The sequence below is a fragment of the Callorhinus ursinus genome, unplaced genomic scaffold (genome assembly GCF_003265705.2).
Source record: "Callorhinus ursinus isolate GAN/ISIS: 27379988/994484 unplaced genomic scaffold, GSC_fseal_2.0 scaffold12, whole genome shotgun sequence".
Taxonomy (NCBI): domain Eukaryota; kingdom Metazoa; phylum Chordata; class Mammalia; order Carnivora; family Otariidae; genus Callorhinus; species Callorhinus ursinus.
The window spans coordinates 62,941,040-62,965,560 of NW_027397074.1; the positions used below are offsets into that span (position 1 = coordinate 62,941,040).

A 24,521-nucleotide genomic window follows, 5' to 3' on the forward strand; every position below is an offset into this window, starting at 1 on the left:
GTAGAGCCCAGAGCCCAAATCCATCTCTTCTCAGGGCTGAGGGAGCAAATAAATAGTACAGGCTGCTACAGGAAATAAGCCCAGTGGGTCAGGCCCATGATCTCTCCATCCTTCCACAACAAGGAAAAATAAGGGGTCTGGAGGGTTAGGGTTTATCTAAGCCACAGATAGGTACCTTGCTGGTCCAAACCAAAGTTCAAACCTGACCATTTCTGAAGAACAGCAAACAACATGTAATTCTGGAGTCACTCACCCAGGTGAGAGGTTTGGCCTCAGGTTGAAGGGCAGGGAATGCATCTCTGTTTATAAGACCCAGTTTTACAAATCCATTCAAAGCTTTGGCATACCCCTGTAAAAGAATTATTAAGTAGGATGTGAATTTTTTCCCTTCAAAGAAAAAACTTAAAAGGCTTTTTTGAAAAGAGGGATCTGTCTTTGTCATTCATGTAGAAGACAGGCTTGAAAGTAGTCATCTGACTTGCCTGTATGGATGCAAACACCTTCAGGTTCAGACTGGAATCAAGAGTGTCACAGCAATTCTGCTGGCTTACCTAAAAGACCTTCAAGGACTTGGGTCTTTACTTCTGTTTCTGAGTAACATGGGAGGGGTATTTCTGGCAGCAGAAGGGCAAATGTCCTCATGTGTTATACACTTCCAGCTCAGCAGAATAGTATTTAGCAGAACAGTTCCCTCTCTTATACCCCACAAAAGAGATAATCCATTCTGCTGATTTGGAGCCACTATCCTAATGCACATAGGGAGCAGGAAGAGAGGTAGGAATCAGAGGGCTTCTTCTGAAATCACACGAATGTGGGGGAGGGGAGTCAAGGAGGAGTTGGAAAAGATCCCATGGCAAGGTGACAGCAAGCTGGGTCTGCAAGGACACGCAGGTGATAGGCAGGCACAGGAGAGTAACCAAGGCCTCTCTGTCATGCTCAAATGATAGTGTCTCATCTTTAATACTGGAAAGAATATTTGGGTTACTGAAGGGTAACTGAAGGCATTGCCCAGAATGGTGGCCCTCATGGATATGAACACTGCAACATCTTCCACCTTCTGGGGTTCTGTGGGAATGGCTGTCATCCATACACATCCTTGAGAGCTTTATTTAATTCTTAAAGCTCTTTAAAAAAAAAAAAAGATTTTATTTATTTATTTGACAGAGAGAGACACAGTGGGAGAGGGAACACAAGCAGGGGGAGTGGGAGAGGGAGAAGCAGGCTTCCCACTGAGCAGGGAGCCCGATGTGGGGCTCGATCCCAGGACCCTGGGATCATGACCTGAGCCGAAGGCAGATGCTTAACGACTGAGCCGCCCAGGTGCCCCAATTCTTAAAGCTCTTAAAATGTTCTATTCCTGGGTCTACATGTTTGGCAAGAGACTATATCTAAAACTATCAGAAAATCCTAATTCCTGGGGCACCTGGGTGGCTCAGTTGGTTGAGCATCCAACTCTTGATCTCAGCTCAGATCTTGGATCTCAGGGTTTTGAGTTCAAGCTCCATGTTGGGCTCCACATTGGGCACAGGGCCTACTTAAAAACAAAAACAAAAGACAAAAGAAAACCCTAATTCCTGAACCCCTTCAAAAATGCAACTACTATATTCTTAGAACAAAATGAAGAAAACAGAATCAAGAAATCTGCCAGCACTGAGGATGTTAAGGCTTCAGTTCAGACTAGAGTTTCTGCTGTGCCTAGAGGCTTATGGAACATCCATGGTTCCTAGATCGCCTTTGGTTGTCTTCACTGACATCTTGTTTGATTCCTAGATCATGAGGACATCACATTCACCAGGAGTACAGGTACCTGCCCTCTAGGAGCTTACAATCATTTTCAGGAGACAACAAAAATATACATAGAAACCTAACTAAAAGCACTGCTCAGTGCCAATAAATGTAATAAAAGCTTTAAAGAGTAAGAACTATAGTGGCTTTCTCTCTTTAAGAATAAACAGGAGTAATGTATGGTGATTAACATAACATAATAAAAAAAAAGAATAAGCAGAAGTTGGGGTGCTTGGGTGGCTCAGTCCATTAAGCAGCTGACTCTTGATTTTGGCTCAGGTCATGATCTCAGGGTGGGGCTCCATGTTTGGCAGGGAGTCTGCTTGAGGATTCTCTCTCCCTGCTCTCGTTCTCTCTCTCTCTCTCTCTCTAAAATAAATACAAATAAGTCTAACAAACAAATAAAGAGGAGTTGACGTGGAGAAGCAAAGCAAACCAGAAGCCAGACTTCATGTGCCAACACTGTGGAAATAACCTCTGCTCTTACGTGAATTTTGTGCACACAGGAATAACACCACCAGTGTTCACTGACTCCTGAGGCCCACCCCATGTAAGGAAGGGGGACAGGAAAAGTTCTGGATGAGGGACCCGTGATCTTAAATAACATGGTATGGAAAGCCTCATGAGAGCCAAGTCCTGAAGGAGCCAAATGAGAGTGTGAAGATATCTGAGAGAAAAAGTTCCGGGCAAAAGCAGCAGCTAGTGAAGAAAAAAGAGCAAGTGGAAAGCATGCACAAGAATGGAAGGGTTAGGGCGCCTGGGTGGCTCAGTTGGTTAAGCGACTGCCTTCGGCTCAGGTCATGATCCTGGAGTCCCGGGATCGAGTCCCGCATCGGGCTCCCCGCTCAGTGGGGAGTCTGCTTCTCCCTCTGACCCTCTTCCCTCTTGTGCTCTCTATCTCTCATTCTCTCTCTCTCTCTCTCTCTCTCTCTCAAATAAATAAATAAAATAAAAAAAAAAAAAAAAAAAAGAATGGAAGGGTTATCACTGATGGGCCTGTGTGTCTTCCATCTTCCAGAGAAAAAGATCATTAGTGAATGGTGGCTAACACCACATGACAAACCCCCTTTCTGCCCTCCCCAGGAAATCTCATGGGGCATCCAGATCTGAAACCAGATCTCTGATTTTCAGAGAGGTGGTATGTTAGAGATGCCGCTTGGAGTGGGTTGAGAAGTGTCTCCCTCATAACTCACATCCACCCAGAACCTCAGACTATGACCTTACTGGGATATTTGCAGATATAATTAGTTAAGGATCTCGATATGAAACCAATCTATATTTAAGGTGGACCCTAAATCCAATGACTGGTGTCCTTACAAGAAGAAAAGAGGACAGAGGGACACACACAGAAGGAGGTGATACGAAGATAAGAGGCAGAGGTTGGACCAGTGTGCCAAGTTAAAGAACACCAAGAACTGCAAGCAGTCATCAGAAGTAGAGGAGAGAGGGGCGCCTGGGTGGCTCAGATGGTTAAGTGTCTGCCTTCGGCTCAGGTCATGATCCCAGGGTCCTGGGATCGAGCCCCGCATTGGGCTCCCCGCTCAGCGGGAAGCCTGCTTCTCCCTCTCCCTCTACTGTTCCCTGTGCTTGTACTCTCTCACTCTCTCGGTCAAATAAATAAATAAAAACTTTAAAAAAAAAAAAAAAAAAAAAAGAAGTAGAGGAGAGAGACATGGAACAGTTTCTCCCTCCAAACTTCCAGAAAAAAAACAACTCTGCCCACACTTTGATTTCAGACTTCTGACCTCAAGAATGGTGAGAGAATAAATTGCTGTTGTTGTAAGCTACATGGTTTGCAGCAGTTTGTTAAAACAGCCCTAGGAAACTACTACACTGATTGTCTTAATCTGGTCGTTCTTGTCACTACTCTTTTGTGATTAATACTTAAATGTGTGGTGGACATTTACATTTATACCCCTAGAATCTACACCCCACTTTGTGGTAAAAACATTTTAGATTTGCTTTGGGGGAAATGATGCTGACTGTATCTTCAGCTTTCAGGACATGAAACAAAAGGCAAAAGCTGATTGGCATATTTTATCCCACTGACCCCACTGATATTTTTAGCTATACGTTTTCATTCTCACTGGATGTGAACCAAGAGGCTGGGGATGCTGTCACCACCGTGCCACCATGTACAGCCTGGGACTGCAGCCAGCACTCCAAGGAAGAGATGAGAGGCAAAGAGAAACCAAGTGCCCCTGAGGTCACTTGACCCCAAAACTCACTACACCTGAAGGTGACCAACCCTTCACCTGCCCCACCCCCCCGCCAAGTCCTCATGATTCAGGCCATCTTGAGTTGTCTCTTAAAACATTCACTCAAACAGTGCTGAGAAAACAGACTCCAACCTGGTTTATTATCCTAATTATTTTCATTACTAAGAAAAATTAAGCGTACACGTCACTTACATCAAAACAGGAAGTATGGGCGCCTGGGTGGCTCAGTCGGTTGAGCGACTGCCTTCGGCTCAGGTCATGATCCTGGAGTCCCGGGATCGAGTCCCGCATCGGGCTCCCTGCTCAGCAGGGAGTCTGCTTCTCCCTCTGACCCTCCCCTCTCTCATGTGCTCTCTCTCTCTCTCTCATTCTTTCTCTCAAATAAATAAATAAAATCTTAAAAAAAAAAAAAAACAGGAAGTATGTTTCATCTCAAATACAGCTGCTTACCTTATATCTCAGTGTCCCCCGCAGCAAAGTGTGCGCAGATGGAATGCCATAAATCTCAGCATATTTTGTACTGTCTCTGTTAGGATAGCCTTCCAAATTTAAGCCGGGGAAATAATCCATGGGAGTAACTGCATCAAGAAAGGAGATGCCCCCTGCAACATTCACAACCTGAAGAACATTGAAAACACACAATGGGGTTACAACATTGTGCTCCCCTGTGGACTTATCTGCATTATTTGCATAAAAAAGAAATCAACGGGGCGCCTGGATGGCTCAGTCATTAAGCCTCTGCCTTCAGCCCAGGTCATGATCCCAGGGTCCTGGGATAGAGCCCCCGCATTGGGCTCCCTGCTCAGCCGGAAGCCTGCTTCTCCCTCTCCCACTCCCTCTGCTTGTGTTCCTGCTCTCACTATATCTCTCTGTCAAATAAATAAATAAAATGTTTAGAAAAAAAGGAAATCAACATTTTAAAAGAAAGCAATAGAGGATTTGAGAAAAAAAATTTTAATGAAACTACCATAACTGGCATCCCATACTCAAGCGATTCCACTAACAATTCAGAAGGCCATGATTCTCCCAAGCTTTAAAATCTGACTTAAATCTAGATGGCCTGAATTATGCCCCATTAGGGGTTTGTTTTTAAATAAACAATAAGCAAAAAGCAACAGACCCTCATTTCAATGGCTAAGCTCAGCTAACAGTGGCAAGATCCTCACTTCACTCTTCACTTACATGTGCCTTTGAATGTTGCATATCAGGCACCAGGCTTGTGCATTTCCGTCACAGCTAGCGTTAACAGGGCACCTACCATGTCTGTGCCAGGATCACACTCATTGTGGAGGGAAAGAGAGTGATGAAGAAGTTGCTGTCTCTGTCTTCATTCCCTCCTTCATTCACTGAACATTTACTGAATGTCAGCCAAGTACCAGGAGCTGTGCTGGAGCAAGTACAAGGAGCTCACAGCCTGGACTAGTCACCCTACGGGTGTACGCTGGGGACAGGGAACGGGAGAGATGTCCCCTTACAAGAAAGACAATGCGTGAACATACAGGGAAACTCAAAGAAGTGCTACCCCTTACTGCTAGTGCTAGTCTTATTGCTGGTGAGAAGTCAAGTGAATTCCCAAGCTCTGCTATTTCTCCGTAATCCTCCTACCCGCTCCCTCCCCGATCACAGTCAAATTGCACCGAAGCATATTTTTCCCTTTGATTTTGATGAAAGGACTAAATTGTTCTTTTGGCGTGTGAGGTTTGTGAGATGATGAAAAACATTCTGGCGTGATCAAATCAGGGCTGAGAATATGGGGGCTGCTGGTAGAACTAGGTTTGTCCCTCCTGCACCACTGGAAACAGCTTCTGACCACATGTCTGCAGCTGCAAAAACCACCCAAAGGAGTCTTCTGCTAAACTTAATGAGCCCTAGAGTTTATTTGTAGATAGGTTCTGCATGTGCCTTCGTCTGAGAGAGAAAAAGGACATGTCTGTGTAGGTCGCTGAAGGCCCAGAAGGAAATGGGCATTGCTGACTGGAGTCAGGCCTGGTGACATCTCTGCAGTTCAAGGCTTAGGTTTGCAGAGCACCAAGCACCACTAAAATTCTAGGAGTGAGAAGCTGAAGGACTCTAGGAGGACTTCTCATTTAACTTTCTTAGGAAACTCCCCTGGACTCACAGTGAACATTTCCAGAGGGACCATTTCTGCCCTATGGCTTTCACACTAATCTCTTCTATCAGAATAGTAAAATTAAAAAAAAAAAAAAAATCTAGTAAGAAAGCAAATGTTAACCTTTAGGGTCTCCACACACATCTCACTTCTAGAACTCATGGCAATTCTAAAGTTTGTTTGTTTTTTACTTATTTGAAGGTGAGTAAATTGTTTTAAAGAAAAATTCTGTAGAGACTACTTATATTCCAGCACTTTACTAACCAGAAAGAAATCAGCTGGTTCATAAAAGTTTATCATCAGATCCTTGGAAGAAACTAGGGAAATAGCAGCTGAATAGTCATGATTCACTTAAGAGACTGACAGCTGCCAAAACAACTTGTCCCCAAAATTCCAGGGTAATCACTGTCACTTGACCTCAATACAGAGTTGTATTTCTAGGGCTATATTGTGGGGTTCATGAATAAGCCCTATCCTATTTAATATTTTATTAATGGCTTAGATGAAGAAAGACATACTTATTTATTTGGCAGAGAATATGCATTTTTTCTGACTCGACGGTGCTCACTCCCAACACCCACGGGGAGCAGAAATAGTGGTTCATGACCCACTACGGCCACAGGCTGCTCTAAATCCAGCTCTTCCCACACCCACATGTCTTTCCCCAACTACTGACTGACAATAAGCTTGATTGCTAAAGTGACAAAACATTTAAATACAGGAAATATAGGACTTGTTCTGAGCTAGGTGCCCTATACACATTACCTTTAGTTCACACAAAACTGAGAGTCACCCAGAGGCAGATTTGAACCTGGATCTGTCTAGACTCCAATGTCCATGTTCTTTCTACTACACCATACTGTCCCCCTAATTGTGCTTATTTGTGGATCAGCATTTCGAGAAGGCTACTGATTGACAAGGTGCGGCATTCCAATCATGGCACTTGCTAACTGCATTCAAAATGGTTGCGGGCAATGGAGAGTAGCGGCTCTTCCTACAAAGGAGGGCTGGGTGCTGCAGTCCAGCTAGGGGCAGGCAATGGAAAGAAAGCTACAAAACCTATCTCAGAGCTGTTTTCAGAGCAAACATGATCCACGTGGTGGACCCACGTGGTGGATCACGCTGCATCCATGTGGGGGCTCTGCCACGTCACTCCCCAGTGCCACCAATGCCCCACCGCCCTTGGACTAAAAGAAGACACAGCCGCTGTCTTCCAAATATGTGGAAGGGAATCATATTTGCTAGAAACACTATTAGAAGTTAGAAGTTAAAAATGGTGCCAGTGGCCGGAAATTCCTGCAAGGATGCAGGACAGTAAGATACATCCTAGTTCATAGGCCACTGACTGAGTTGCTGGAAAAGTTTAAGGCTTCAACCTTAAGCAGAAGCCAGAGAGGTCACCTGACTCTCCATCATGACTCCCTGACTTATATAAGGGCTGCTCCGTGGTGGGGGTGATAGTGGCGGAGGGGATGGGGGGGGCAAGAACACAAGAGAAGCTTTAAGAAGTTTAACAATCTGTGCTGGGAGACAGACAGATGCACTTAAATTACTGAGCGAATAATACAGCATCCGGAAGCTTCTTACACACAACGTGTGGGAGTCGGGACAAAAGAATAGTGAATGGGGGCTGGAGTGGTCAGGAAAAGCTGCATCCACAAGAGGGAACTTGAGTGGGACCTTGAAAAAAGTATCATTTTAGCAAAGAAAAGAAAAGCATCATGTTTTCTCTCAGCCTCCCCCACAGTGTCGGGGAGATGCAAAAAGCATTCCGTTTTTACAAAAGGAGTTTAGGATGAAAGGGAAAAACTTCAAATTCAATATATACAACTTCTGCTGCCTGAAAATAATCTCTTGCTTTTCCTGAGCACTCACCACCCTCAATTTGTTGACATAGCTCATTTTTGCTGGGGACTTACCCCCTGCCTGAGAACCTGCTGTTAGGCAGATTGCCATCTATTTGACCCCAGTGAGCCCCACTGCAAGTACCCCACACGGCTGGTGTGATTCTGTTTATCTTCAGACCAGGAGCCCAAAGCTCAGAGAGATTCACAGAAGTTCTAGTACCACCCAGCTGGTCATGGCAGAGCTAGAGCACAAAGCCAGGCCCACTAACATCAAAGCCCGTGCTCCTTCTCACACACAGGCTGCACTCTGCTGACCCTTCCATGGTTATCACCCTTTCATTTATATGGCCTCCTGAAAATAAGTATTTGCCCAATGGAAGCAAGACATTTTCCCTGCATTCACAGATTAGTGTACACCAAACATGGGCCAGTCTCTTTATCAGGATGGCAGGAGGTGGAAGGAGCTGCTACACGTGACAGGAGGCAGGCAGTGGCATATAAGGACGTGCTTTGCAGAACGTCAGACTGTTTCGGGCCCAAACCTTCATGATTCTTAGAACTGGAGAACTGGGTGGGACATCAGTAGCCACATTACCATCAGGAGGCTGATGCCCAGTGGACCTTCACCATTGCCTGGACTTTGGTGGTGCGGTGAGGGATGCCAGCACTTGGACCGGAACTCAGGGGTCCTGGTTCATATCCTGAAACACATGCATGTGTAGCATCAAAGTGTCCTGCTTGTTTGCTAGTGTTTTAAGTGCAGCCACATATAGTCCTCTGGTCATTAAGTCAGCTCTTCCCAAGTTCAGCTGCACATTAGAATCCCTCGGGGGAGTTTTTGAAAATCCCCAAACCCAGGCAAATCAGCATCTCTGGGGATGGGCCCAGTCATCATTATTTTCTATTTTCTAAACTGCCTAATGATTCCAGTGTGCACCTAAGGCCATGATGTACACTCTACGCATCGTAAGCACAGAAGACAATACCTGGTAAGAACGTTCACTTTGTGTCTTTCAACTTCCTCCTTTGTACACAAAATACGTTTAAATTCAGATACACTGGAATTTAATACTGCTCCTTGAATAATCTTTGTAAGACACGCAGCTGATCACGTCATTCACCACTCCCCGCAGGGCTAGGGAGAGGTGAGGTGTCCAGAGCACAAGATTTCAAGAGGAGCCCTCAGTCCCGTCACATGTGTTCCTTACAGGAATCTTTCCTTATGGCTACAGGCACGAACTAGGAAGGCAAACGAGTGCGCTGTGGGCCCTGGCTGTGCCACGTGTGGTCTCTTGGACTGTGGCTGAGTTAGCTATGCTTCCTACGCCTCCTACTGAGGTCGCTAAGCCACCTACTAGGGTGGTCGCAAGAATCAATGAGGTTGGTGCTCAGCAGTTAAGGTGGCAGCATCCCTGCCCAGCTGGCACCTGCTTCTCCTCCCAGGCCAAGCACATCTCTTTTCTGCTTTCTTCTTCCCCATCCTCACCAAGGTCAAATCAACTGCCCTCTCATCTGCGTTCTGTGGCACTGTAGCACACTCTAGAACTTCTCCTGCCGGAGCTTAGCCACTTATCCCAGTGTCTGTCTTACCTCCCATGAGGCAATCTGGTAAGAGAGAAGAGAATACACTTTGGGATTAGTTACACCTGGGTTTGAATCCCAGCTGAATGATCGTGAACATTCTCTTTGAGCCACAGTTTCCTTACCGCAAGATGATGAAAATAACACTGAATTCATTCTGACACACAGCAGCTGGGAAAGAAAGTTAGCTTCTTTCACTGACCCACTAAACCCTCCATTCCAAGAGCCACCCCCATTCCAGCTATGAGTTCTCCGAGCTCAGGAACTTCATTCAGTGTGACAACCTTGAGCAGGGACTCAGCACATATTTAGGACCCAGTAAATGTTTGTCCTGCTGAAACAAATCACAAGACGACTGTATTTATATATGCAGACAAGTTGAGAAGTAAATTTTCAAAATGCAGAAACAACTTGCAAGAAGGTGAAGAAGAAAGAATGAGCACAGGCTTTGCTGGGAACAGCATGTAGACCACACTAAGTGGAACAGAAAATACCCGCTGGGAAACATTGGTGGAGGAGAGAATGGAGGACACACAGCACAGCCAATATCAAAGGTCTCTGTATCAGGGAGGAAGAGTGTGGACTTTCTGAGACAGTTACTGCAGGTTTGTATCTCTAAAGCTTTGCTGATAATCCTTCACCTTTCCATTGAGCAGGTAGGTGGCCGGCTGCATTATGTTCATCAAAACTCCCACTGGACTCCAGCTAAATTTGTATCTCAAAGGATTGTCTGAATGTTCAGGGGCTGGAAGCCCACCACAGTAGGAAATATAAGATTCAATCTGTAAAATAAGGGATGAAAGACAATGACAGAAATGGGGTAAATGAGGTAAACTTGCTACGTTTTCTTTTTCTTAAACTTACAAAGGCTTAAGCCTTCCTTAAAGCCAAATGCCATTTGATTAAATCAGTTATATTATGTGTGTGTGTGTGTGTGTGTATATATACATATATATATATATATATACACACACACATATTTTTAAAATCCACTGGAGATTGTGACTAATATTTTGCTAGCTAAAAATCCAACTATTAATTCAATTCTGCTTGGTCAGTTCCTCCTGACTTTTGTGCTCAAATGATATATTTGATTATATATTTTGTAATATATAAGTATAAATAATTACTATTAACATAGAATATATAATTAATCTTTATATAAAATGTAATTCTAATTAATTTGATTCCATATTTGATTCCATAACTGTTACATATATATAACCTAAAGCACTTAATCTGATTCTATCACATTTTCATATCCAATAGTTCCTTCTCATGTGCAAAAGATACTTTATATACCAAAAGATTGACACTATTCTAAAGAATTTTCCCCACTTTTAAAAGTCAAGCTTTGGGGCACCTGGGTGGCTCAGTCGTTAAGCGTCTGCCTTCGGCTCAGGTCATGATCCCAGGGTCCTGGGATCGAGCCCCGCATCGGGCTCCCTGCTCGGCGGGAAGCCTGCTTCTCCCTCTCCCACTCCCCCTGCTTGTGTTCCCTCTCTCGCTGTGTCACTCTATGTCAAATAAATAAATAAAATCTTAAAAAAAAAGTCAAGCTTTTATCCATTTACGGATAAAGAAGATATAGTACATGTATATATACAATGGATTACCACTCAGCCATAGAAAAGAAAAGAAAAGAAATCTTGCCATTTGCAACGATGTGGATGAAACTAGAGGGTATTATGCTAAGCAAAATAAGTCAATCAGAGAAAGACAATTACCATATGATCTCACTCATATGGGGAATTTAAGAAACAAAACAGGGGATTATAGGGAAAGGGAGGGAAAAATAAAACAAGACAAAATCAGAGAGGGAGATAAACCATAAGAGACTCTTAACTATAGGAAACAAACTGAGGGTTGCTGGAGAGGAGGGGTGTGGGGAGATGGGGTAACTGGGTGATGGACATTAAGGAGGGCACGTGCTGTAATGAACACTGGGTATTATGTAAGACTTGTGAATTACTGAACTCTACCTCTGAAACGAATAATACACTATATGTTAATTGAATTTAAATTTTAAAAATAATAAAAAACAAATCAAGTGGGGGAAAAAATAAAAATGATTGTTCTTAAGGCTACTTTAAAAAAATTAAAAAATAAAAGTCAAACCTTACCATCTCCAAAGGCAGTCTAAAATCTTTCATTAAAACAAAATATTACAGTAGCATCTATTTCTCTAAAAATCTATTATTAAGCCTTGGACATTGTTTTACCATACAGATGTATCCGCAGTTAAAGGATTTTACTAGAAATTTCTAGTCAACATGAGTTAGAATACAGCAGCTTCCTTAATCAAAATTATAAAAAGATTATTTCTGTACACCAAAATCTGGACCTTTTAATATTTTCCTAGATGGACCTTTGGGTATAAATTAGACTCACCGTGGCTCCCACTTCCCTGGCCTTATCTATGGTTTCCATTGCCAACATATGATCAAGACCAGGGTCCAATCCCAGTTCACCAATGACTGTGATACCAGCATCTTCCACACTACAACAGGTGGGAAGGGGAGGAAGAAAAAGTTGGATACAAAATAAAAATAATGCCATGGAGCTACTCAGTTGAAAATGACTGAAACTTACCTTTTTTCTAATTCTTTTAGCGCCGGTGTGATGTAGCTTGCAGTGATCATGTTAACTTTGCTTGTGATGCATGCCTTCGCCACAAGAGGATGCAATGCATAAGGCAACAAGCTTAAAAAGAGAGAGAAACTAATAAGAAACTTCCCCAACCCTACCTTTGAATATACCTTGAACTGCACTAAAGCTAAGGCATCACTCTGATTATTCTCTCCAAGGTGACCAATAACTCTTTGAGAACTACAGAATAAATTCATCCTGTTATCACATTTAAAACCCTCCACAATTTGACTTTCACCTAATCTTTCCATTATTCTCCCTCTATCTTCTTCATAAACCATATATGGGAACCAAAGAAGTTACTATAATTCTCCACTCACCGCCTGTACTTTTCCAGCTCTGGAACTTTACTCTCACTGTACCTTCTACCTAGAATATTATGTCCACCCACTCACCCCCATCCAGGCCATACCCTACTTGAAGAAATGTCTGGAAAGTCACCTCCTCTAAGAAGCTCCCCCAGATTCCCCCAAAGCCAGATCTTCTTCTGCATTCATTCAGCTATTTCTTTGCAACATTTAATGGGATTTATTCCATTCATCCTTATATTTCTATGATTTTCTATCTTGGCTCCTCTACTAAAAGATAAGGTTCTTTTTCTTTTTCTTCCATATTTCCCAAATGGCTATCAGGCTGGGTTAAACTAAGTCAAAGTGACCCAGATGTTACATTACAGAGTAGAATCTAAGAAGGTCCAAAGGAAGAAATAAGCTTTAATGGTACTGATCGGTGCAAAAGCTTTCAAAATGGTTAGAAATCTATATGCTAAGCAAAAAAAAATGAAACTGTGTTCAAAACTTAACTTCAACTCAGTTTTCTAAAAATCTGGCTTTGGTGTTTTAATTTGGCACTAGGACTACACAATCACAAAAAATGAATTTCCGTAATTGTTAATATAAATGAATATATTCATGTTCTATCCAAGGAATAATAAAACATCATGTCAATTGCCTAACAATATTCAAGTTCTACTAGCTTACCGACTATCTGGTGAAGCAAGCTACATAGTACAATGAAAATATAAATACAAACTTGTAAACATGATCACACTATTATCACTGTATTTGTCAAATTCATCCTGCAAATTTCAGATTTTCTCTAAAAACAAAAAAATAAAACCACCTCTGAGATACTTATGCCTCCTCAGGTTAGTAAAGTATTGCTACTCAGATTTATTATCCTGTGGAATAAAACTGTGTTCATACTTTGCCAGTATCAATATGAAAACTCTCAAGCTCTGTTTTTTGACTTTTTTAATTAAAAAGAATTATTACCAAATATGGTAAGCCCTTAAAAACCAATGAAAAAAATACATGCAAAACTCTTTGTTGGAAAAATATTAACAGAAAATGTACAATGGCATCATCTTAAAGGTAGAGTTTTTTTTGTCACATTCCCCACATTAAAAACTTTCTTAATAAAAATTTTATTAAGATCTAATAACATCTGAAAACTCGGCATAATCTGCACTAACCAAATAATATGCTAAGAACTAGAATGCCAGAACTTTGATTAATGGTGCCTATTTTAGACAAAAGGATTAGCATTCATAACTCACTGCATATGTAATATAGTACCTACTAAAGGGACAAAACTTTTGAATGATTTGAGTTGACTCCAACCCAATTAATCCAAATAATTAGAAATGTCACTTGTTAAAACATACACAAAATACAAATGGAATTTTCAAAGTAACTTACTGAACTCAATTACTACTTTGCATTAAATCATTAAGAACTAGAATCGCCAAATTAAAACCATAAGGATTTGACATATTCTTATAAATTTTTTTGTGAAACATATTCCTCATTTTATTTTGGTAGTCACTATTACTGTGTTTTCATCAAAACACTTTCTCCAACTTAAAAAATAAAAAAATTTAAAGAATGCTACAGGATAACAGTGTCTAACAACATTACCACTATTCAGCATGGAAACTCAACGAACTGAGAAAAACTAAATATAAAACAGATTTTGTTAATGTTAAATTTTTTCAAACTAAATGTGTCTTATAATGTTTTCTTTTTTTATGGAAAAGAAAAACAATGTTTTATTTAGGTATCTGTGTGGTGAAACAAATTCCCTTTGTTTTATTCAGGAGGCTAGAACATTCCCTTATGAATCATAATCATATCAATGACAAACAAGGTCTATGGGTCACTGGTAAATTTTTGCTGAATAAAAATTACTGCACATTAAATTTATATAAATAGAATAACATTTTAAGTGCCTAAAGTGAGCTTATAATTTAAATACATCAAGAGATAACACATAAGTTCCCACACAGGATTACCTTTCCTACTGTATGTTTTCTAAACCCTTTTTGTTGTTGTTGTTGTTTAAAGTAGGACATCACAGAACTTCCTCCAAAGATATCATTTCAATCTGATCTAACTATGAAAGTCACCTCATTATGGATGAGCAGGTAGCTTTCTTCCATCTTGGAAAAATTATATTCTAAGAATAAATGACTATTCTCATCACTTTGGTATTTTAAAACCCAGTTTAATTATAGAGTACCCTCATGTAGCTCTGTACCTAGAAGTTAGATCTGCATTTTTATCAGTAGTAAACACTATAGTTCAAGATCTGTTCCTGCAATAAGACTAAAAATGGTTAAAAGGCTACAGAATCTACTCATTTTCACTCAAGCTTTATTAAGTCCAAATGATAAAATAGCTGCCAAAATATATGAAACATTAATACTTCTGACACAGCAATTCCACTTCTAGATAGATACCCAACAGAAATGTGTATATATGGCAACCAAAAGACAAATACTAAAATGTTCATAGCAACACAATTCATAATAGCCCAATTCCAGAAACAATCTGAACATCCATCAACAGTCAAATGGAGAATAGGGGTATATTCACACAATGGAATGTTACATGGCAATGAGAATGAATAAACTACAATTACAGGCAACAACACAAACAACTCTCACAATCACAGTGTTGCAGAAAGAAGGCAGCCATAAATGAGGACACACTGAGTAGCTCCAAATGTACAAATTTGAAAACTAGCAAGAATTAATGTATACATGAGAGGCCAGGACAGTGCTTACCATTGAGGGATAGGGCTAATAATGGAAATGGACACATGGCGGGCTTCTGGGGTACTGTTATTCTGTTTCTGGATGTGGATGATGGTTATGAAGTGTGTTCACTGTGCAAATTCACTGAACTATATACACTTATGATTTGGGTACATTTCTGGGTGCACACTTCAACTGAAAATTTACGTAGGGGGCACCTGGGTGGCTCAGTCATTAAGCATCTGCCTTCGGCTCAGGTCATGATCCCAGGGTCCTGGGATCGAGCCCCGCATCGGGCTCCCTGCTCGGCGGGAAGCCTGCTTCTCCCTCTCCCACTCCCCCTGCTTGTGTTCCCTCTCTCGCTGTGTCTCTCTCTGTCAAATAAATAAAATCTTTAAAAAAAAAATTTACTTAGGAGAAAGAGAAAATAAGGAAAGAGACAAAACAACAGCAACAAAATATATGACAATCATCTCTTCCTAGATACTAACCTGATGACAAGATCCTGTTTTGCCACCAAGGAGCTCAACTTCTCTTCTTGTTGGCTAATGTCCATGCTAACAGGATTAATATTATATTTCTTACCTAACTGTTCAATTTGGTTCTTCATGTCAGAGCCTATTTCAAGAATATAAAAGTCCAATTTTTAGATTACCCTTCACTAGCCAGAGAGTAAAACACATTTTAACATCTCCAAAAATAATTTCTCAGAGTTTAGAAACAAGATAGTCATCTAAAATTCACGGAGTAAGCATGCTTTGAAATCGGTTTTCCTTCTTCTTTAAAAATTAGGGCTTATTTACCTACTGTTATTTCTATCTTGTTATCTCTTGACAGGTATTCCAATACAGGTTCGGATACATAACCAGATCCAAGAACCAAGACCTTTTTCTTGGTGCCCATTGAAAGTGACTGAGCAAGTTCCCTATCAGTGAAAGAGGGGAAGGGGAGAATAATTTAACAACAAAAATATTTAAATAACAAAATTTTGCTGTCCCCCCCAAACAAACCAAACCTTAGACGGTGAAGCAATAATTTTCCCCACATTTCTTATAATAAGAACCTCAACAGGAGTTCCCTAGACCAACATTTTTCATTAATTACTTTAGATTTTGCATGATAAATAACAGACCCTGACTTCTCTGAGGTGTATGTCCCTACATTCATGAATCCCCAACCACCGGGGAGGTGCAGATGCTGGACCATCGCCTGGCTTACTCACAACTGAGTAACTTGGTTTCACATTTTATCCTTCCAAGGGACATGATTCAAAATCATGCCGGGGGCTATACTTCAGAAACCTTACCCTTCACAACAATCTGAGGAGACAACAATCTGAGAAGGAGATTGTTATTAGCCATATTAGGCATTGTTTTGTCATTTATCACTAGGGTCACTTGAAAACGATTAAAACCAGACTTTTGAAATTACAAATGCCATGGGTTAAATATAAAAACCTAAGATGAATTACTAGGCAGGATTTTAATGCTTGAACAGTTTATTCTATTGGAATTTGTCCCTTCATCACAGATTAACTGTCTTTCCTATAAACTATGACCTCCGACACTGTGACTGTCTTGTTCATCTTTATAAACCCAATAGTGCTCAACAAATTTTGTCTTAAATATGGAAGATACTCATTAAAACTCTGTTGATTCAAATTCACAAATATCAATGTAAGACCACGGGAATGCCTTGGTGCCAGGGACAGGAACAGAAAGCTCTGTTGTTGGAATCTTTTAGGCCAAGATGTCTCTCAAACTTTAACCTTGCCATTAATTCTAAGTGAATAAAAATAAATTTAAATACAAAATGTCCCTGCCCCTCTTCACCCCCAATACTCGTTATTGATGAAGTGAGTCTCCTTTAACCTCCACTCCCATCCATTTCACCCCCCAGAAAAGAACACAATTATTTGGTTATTGTATATCCTTTCTAACAACACTTTCTATAGTTTAAGTAATTAAATTTCATTGTTTTGATGTCCAAAAATACAATGTTCAAAACACATTTTTAAAAACTCGCTCCTAGATCTTAATACTGTCTACCCCATTAGCTACCTCAAACACTTGAAGTTAATAATCACTGTGCTAAGTGACGAAGAGGCTATTCGAGTAAGGCAGATATTTAAGATAACTTAAATTTCCTTTCAAAATACAATCTTCATTATCAGAATTTCCACTAGGAAGGGGGATAGGAAGTCCTAGCAGACTTGCTGCTATAAGAAATATGGTGTGTAAGAGTGAAAACATCGTGACCAGTCATGTTACACATGTTATTAGGATTAGTAATATAGAGATCATCAGATGGTAAGAATCAAACGATACAGAGAGTTATGAAATATGAACATATGTGAAGTTTCCCCTATAAGAAACTCTCTTACAGGACTATAGTGCTAGCCAGTTTAAAAACGAAAACAAAAACAAATCTCTCTTGGTATCTTATGCCAGAATATTTCACTGACACATCATGGATGGACAAGCACAGCAGTAGTATACTTGATCCAAGCAAATCTCTTTACTTCTTAGAGATAGAAGAACTGAGAAAGAAGATAAGGCAGTTTGTTTGCTTCTTTTTAATTTTCCCACTCTGGTCTCTCCTGAGAATTCAGTGCATGGGTTATTTTGTTAAATGTGAATAGACTAGTGGAGCAGATATAAACACAAATCAAGTGCAATCAGATGAAGAGGACCAGAACATTCCAAAGAAATGTCAATGTTTTCAAACCCTGAACAGTAAAATCAATTAAGGAAACAAGGCCCTTAGCTAAGTACCTTTCTAAGAGAACTATTCTCTAGGATACATTTACCACATTATTGTTTGGCACCTTCATCCTAAGAAGAATTCCCAGGGAAAACTGACCTCTCACCATTTTCTTTCTTCATGACTTCTCTTACTTTCTAAATAAGAGCCCACTTGCCTAAACATTTTACTAAACAAAATAGAGTCCAAACCCTCAACTAAAAATCAGACTGAAAGCACCACAGAAAGGGTCAGTGTGCTTATTTTCTTTGACAAAATAGCTGAGACATGGGCGCCTGGGTGGCTCAGTCATTGAGCGTCTGCCTTCGGCTCAGGTCATGATCCCAGGGGCCTGGGATCGAGTCCCACATCGGGCTCCCTGCTCAGCGGGAAGCCTGCTTCTCCCTCTCCCACTCCCCCTGCTTGTATTCTTGCTCTCGCTGTGTCTTTCTCTGTCAAATAAATAAATAAAATCTTAAAAAAAAAAAAGAAAATAGCTGAGACATGTCAATATGCAAAATGCTAGAGAATGAAAAAGGGGCTACTCAAAGGACAACTTTTTAGACTTCTGCTTGCTTACACACAAGTCTACAATAGGAGATTAGAAAGCCAAAATGATATTCAGAGGAAAATAATTCCCACTGGTTTCAGCCAGTCACATAGCTTGGATTTCCTATATGTACAGACATTTTCAAAACTGTATAAACCTAGTATCATTAACTCACAAAGAAGCATTTAAAAATACTCAACAAAACCAAGATAAGAATAATGCTTACCTGCTCTCTCGGAGTTTCTGGATATATTTATACTTATCCGTCAATACACCGTTGGATGTAATTACTGCCTAAATGTGTATGACACAAGACATTTCTTTAGTGTCCATATATTAGACCCACAAACAGGGGCTCATATAACAAAGATGGAGAGAGAAAGGGAAAGGGAGAGAGGGAGAGAGGACGGTAGTGGAAAAAAACTATTTTCGTAACTTACGTCTCGTACCACAGGAGAAAAATTCTGACTTTCAAGAGGCTGTGTCGCATCTGATAATATCTGAAAGGAAAATGAGATTGGTAAGAGATAAATGATTGTAGAGAAGAATTCCTGGTGTTTGTTTCCATATTAAAGTATTAGTCAAAGGAAAAAAAAAAAGAATTTACAAAAGTTTACTGAAGATCACTAAATATAAATAATTGGTAATAGAAGTCCACAAGCAATGAATTTTGTCCCCTAAGAACCTATTTCAGCACAAGTTCCACTTTTAAAATTAAAATCTGATCATCTTTGCTTGTTAAAAACACAAAATGGTTTATCCTTCCCCACCAGTTCGATGTGTCATATTGAACATGCTGGCAAACATCACCACAAGCTTTACAGCCATAGTTCCCACTCTGAGGGCCTGAATCCCACCCCAAAGGTTCACACCGTTCTAGCAGAAAAGAAAATGGGCCTTTCAGACAAAAAGCCATCAAGCCTGCAATACGGAGTCTCCCTCAGGCCCATATTATTCAATGTATAGGCACATCAGCATTTCGAAAGTTATCAAGAAAAAAGTAGACCTCAAAAAGTCATCCACTCTTCCCATTATCTTACAAGAATGAGTCAGATGGCCAAAAACAAAAGCCACATCTCTCAGATTAACGTCCCACCATCCTTCTAATCCTCCTCTTTTCTTACAAAGTATCCAATTCCTGAATAGGCTGCCAAGAGTAAAGGTCATATACGTTAGTAGTATTTCTTCTGATGGTCAGGACCTTAGGGTCAATGAGACAACCATTCCCTCCTTATCCTTGTAGGTTTAAGTCTAGAGCACTCCCCCAGCTGAGAAAGAGCAAAATGTAACTACCAGATACTGGCAGAGAAATATTTATTTACCGTATTAAAATAAATACCAGGGGCACCTGGGCGGCACAGTCAGTTAAGCATCCAACTCTTGGTTTCGGCTCAGGTCGTGATCTCAGGGTTGTGGGATCGAGCCCCATGTTGGGTTCTGTGCTCAGTGTGTAGTCTGCTTGAGATTCTCTCCCTCTCCCTCTGCCCCTCCCACTTGTGCTCTCTCTCTAAAATCAATCAATCAATCTTTAAAAAAATAAAATAAATATCAAAACTACTTTCATGTGTCTAAAACATCCAACACTTATGCTATCTATTCCTGGGATATGGGCATTTAAAAAAAAGATATGTATCTATAAGGCAGGTAGGGCATCTTTGGGGAAACTCATGGAATTGGCACACCTGGTGTCCTCCATTGCTTCTTTTACCCAGGCACCTGTGACTATTCCTTCCTCAAGCCGACTCCTCCACCTACTAACCCTGTCTCCAGCCAGAAACCGTCAGTGAATAACAACATGGGATTCGAATTTCACTTGGCATATGGCTAAACCACCGAACTCTTGTGTATCCTTCCGTTTTCTCTACCGTTATACCTAATTCTGCAGCCTTACTCAGGCTTTTCTGAGACCAGGGGAACTACCTCCCACCTCTCTCCTTCCATTTATCTTCAATCTAAAACACAAACCTGACTGTTTCTTCTGTGTCTATTTAAAATAATCCAGTAGCTTTCCAAAACCCTCAAGATAAAAGTCTCTCGTTCCCTATGTGGTCTCCAAGACTCTATAGTCTGTCTCTGCCTCTCCAACCACAATTCTCCCTTTGTCTCATACCCAAAACTCCAGTCCTATCAACACTATGAAGATGCTCATCTGCATTAACGTTCCCACGCCTCTGTGCTATACCATGTGGATGCCTCACATGCTATTATTCCTCTACATGGAATTCCCACTCTTCATCCTCCAAGATACAGCTGAAGAACTGCCTCCTCTGTGAAGCCTTTCTCAAAATCTGCCCCCAAGCAGACTGAAGCTAAGAACTGCACTTGGCATCTTGCCTGTGCAATAAAATGGTAAATACTCAATAAATAGATAAATGGATATATGCAATAATCATATGGATTTTTCCAAGGAAAATGAAGTAACTATCCTGAGTCCACCCAAAGAAAGGCAAACATGAAAAACAAAAGGCTGCTGAATGATTGCATTTAACTGTCTTTCTTGCTGGAATTCAACCATGACAAAAATATAAGCACAACGGTCCTAAAGTGTATGGCATGCCATGTCACTTTCACATATACCACCTTTGAGAGCTCATCACTCTTTCCTAAATTAATTTCAAGCTATTATCCTGGTGTCAAGACCATTTCCAATATGGAACCAACATACTTCCCTTTACTGTATTGGACTTGACAGCTCACAGAAACCCTCTGTTAACTCAACTCCCACCTTTGCTCTCCTCTCTTCATCAGAGAGTATGCCTCCCATTCCCATGCAGATGAACAGATCCTATACATCTATCAAGAGCTGCCTCAAATGTCACCTCTTTCATAAAACCCTTCTGACTTTACCCAACAAGACAGAGCCTCGCCCTCCACAACTTCATTAGCATTTTCCTAATGGCTCTCATCGTCTACCTATGGCAGGGTTGCACACCTGTTTCATCCACTTCCTGGACCTCGTGCTTCTATAGGTCAGAAGGTGTATTTTAATTTTCTTCATCCATAGATGTGCCTTATTCCAGCAGACAATAAATATGCCATTAATTCGAGTGAAATAAACTTCTCTATTGGTTCAGAATGATAACCTTTAATGCCACAAGGTCTGAACCTTATGTCAAAAAGGAAAATCTAGGGGTAAAAGTGCATATACTTTTTTTAAAAAGATTTTATTTATTTGAGAGAGAGAGTAGGGGGAGGGGCAGAGGGGGAGGGAGAGGGACAAGCAGAGCCCCATGCAGGACTCGATCTCACGACCCTGAGATCATGACCTGAGCCAAAACCAAGAGTCAGATGCTTAACAGGGCATATACTTTAAATACAGTTCCCATACAGTTATCAGAAGAGAACACAGACAATATACTCAATTTTTTTGGTGGTAAGCAGATACACACATATCAAGACTACAATATAAAGCCATAAATTTTCACAAATGTCCAGTGCTCAGAGACAGTGCTGAGATAGATGCCCCCAAGACAATCCCACCACACTGTTTGGAGGACTATCATGATACATAAAAGGAAAAAGGTGTGACAATTTAGAGAAGCCAGCTTAGTCAGACATCTATGCAATATCACCTGCCTTAGTCTGACCAAAAACCTCCAACACCTCACTGTCAGGTAATTTTAACCTTGTCACATTGCCTAAGAGTCTATCAACTGCCAATTTATGTAAGCAAAAACATATTGCCTACTTAAATATACATTTTCTTTCCAGCAATGGTGAATTAGATCTTTTCAGACCAATCTTCCCATTGAGTAAAACATGAAAAGCCTCAGTTTTTAGCTTCAAAAAAGTAGATAAAACTTTTTTTGTCTGGGGAAAACAGTGGAATAGGAGGACCCTAAGCTCACCTCTTCCCACAGACACAACTATGTAACAATCACATCAGTTTAAATAACCCAGAAAATGACTTGCAGACTGGCAGAACAAACACTCCACAGCTAAATGAAGAGAAGAGGCCACAATGAAGAGGGTAGGAAGGGCTGAGATGCAGGGATCCTCAGGACTTTCCACAGGAGGGAGAGACAACACAGGCACACAGAGGGGAGAGAAACAGACTCTCACACCTGGGAACCCACACAGGAAAGATGAATCCCCATAATATTTGGTTTTGAAAACCAGAAGGGCTGAATTGCACAAGTTTTTACAGGCACCGGTCCTTAAAACCTGTAACTTTAAAAATCTGCGGGCTTGGCTCTGGGAGACCCAGGAGGGCAAGATGAAACTGAGTTCCTGCCCTTAAAGAGACAGCACAAGAAAAAGCCCCACTGAGATATAGCATAGAAGCAGCAGTTTGAAAAATGCCTGGGGTATATGGGAGGAAGATTTGTTTACTAATCTCAGAGCATGTGCCGGGGATTGGGGGCAAGAATCCATGAGAGACTTCTCTAGGAATCAAGGAGCTGGCCTACACTACTTCCCTGCCCCACCCCCCAGCATAAACACATGCTACCAGCTGAAAGCAGCGTAGCACCTACACTTCTACCTAACTTGATAACAGTGTGCCCTACCTGTGTGTTCCCCTGTAGACACACCCCCTCAAGCCAGGCCTCAGCTCAATGTCTCCTCCCACTAAAGAATTGTGCAAGCCTTGCTAACACCCCACATCTGACACCACAGGCTTCTGCAGATCAAGCCCCTCCAATATACTCTTGGTCTGAGCCCATCCAAAGTGCTGCCACAAGGCTGGCAGTATGCAGGCAGCGCTGATGGACCAGCACCACTCCAAAGCGATGCCTGCTCCAGGGAGAGGGAAAGAGAACCACACACACCAGTCAGACTGAACCCCAGCAGTGGGCTGGGGACAGACAGCTGATCTGACAGCAGGTCCCACCCACCCACAAAAGCTTTTCAGAAGACAAAACAGGGAAAGCAACCTGCACCTCAGTGCTACTGCATCTATGGCAAATGCCAGGTCTGATGCAACTCAAGCCCAAGGCAGCCCCAGACCAACCTACTAACATCACAGGGACCAAACCCTGCCCATAACAGGCAAAGAGGGCCATGCAGATGACAACAGAAGAAAAAAATGGCTCAGCCACAACAACAGAGTGCGCACGGCACACATAGGAGACATCCAGTTCTGGTGAATAGGGAACATTGGACTACAGGGCACTACAGGACCTCTTCTTCATAAGGCCACTACTTTCAAAAGCAGGAGATGTAGCTGACTTTCCTTACACATGGAAATAGACACAAAGAGTTAGACAAAATGAGACAGAGGAATATGTCCCAGATGAAAGAACAGGACAAAATCACAGCAAGATACCTAAGTGAAATGGAGATAAGTAAAATGTTCTTGAGGTAAGAGGGGAGGGCCTCAGTAAGAACCTTAACAGAGATAGAAAACATAAAAAAGAACCAACCAGAAATGAAGAATTCAATAACTGAAATTAAAAATACACTAGATGGAATAAATAGTTGGCTAGAGAAAGCAGAAGAAAAGGTCAGGGACCTGGAGAATAGAGTAATGGAAAAAATCAATCTGAACATGTGAGAGAAAAAATAATAATACAAAATGAAAACAGACTTAGGGAACTCAGCTACACAATCAAGTATAATACATTTACATTATAGGGATCCCAGGAGAAGAAAGAGAAAAGGGGGCAGAAAATGTATTTGAAGAAGAGCTGAAAACTCTTTCAGTCTGGACAAGGAAACAGAAATCCAGATCCAAGAGGCACAGAGAGCCCCCAACAAAATTGACCCAAGGAGATCCACACAAAACCACATAATAAAATGGCAAAAAATAGTGATAAAGAGAAAATTTTAGAAGCAGCAAGAGAAAAGAAAACAGTTACATACAAGCGTAACCCCATAAAGCTATCAGTGGATTTTTCATCAGAAACTTTGCAGGCCGGAAGAGAGTGGCATGATATATTCCGAGTGCTGAAAAGAAAAAACCTGCAGCCAAGAATTCTCTATCCAGCAAGGCTATAATTCAGAATAGAAAGAGAAATAAAGTTTTCCAGAAAAACTAAAGGTAAAGGAATTCATGACCACT

General features: G+C 41.1%; 1 protein-coding gene across 2 annotated transcripts in view; it reads right to left on the reverse strand.

The window, feature by feature from the left end:
* Positions 1–24,521, reverse strand: part of AASS (aminoadipate-semialdehyde synthase) — a 59,032-nt gene that overhangs the window by 6,581 nt on the left and 27,930 nt on the right. For both annotated transcript variants that reach the window (XM_025865718.2, XM_073899132.1), the window contains 9 exons: positions 18,961–19,020; positions 18,747–18,814; positions 16,032–16,153; positions 15,720–15,846; positions 12,135–12,245; positions 11,934–12,042; positions 10,184–10,324; positions 4,455–4,622; positions 254–349 (listed from right to left, as the gene is read on the reverse strand). In XM_025865718.2, the coding sequence (XP_025721503.2) occupies positions 254–349; positions 4,455–4,622; positions 10,184–10,324; positions 11,934–12,042; positions 12,135–12,245; positions 15,720–15,846; positions 16,032–16,153; positions 18,747–18,814; positions 18,961–19,020 (1,002 nt within the window). The remainder of the gene's footprint in view (positions 1–253; positions 350–4,454; positions 4,623–10,183; positions 10,325–11,933; positions 12,043–12,134; positions 12,246–15,719; positions 15,847–16,031; positions 16,154–18,746; positions 18,815–18,960; positions 19,021–24,521) is intronic.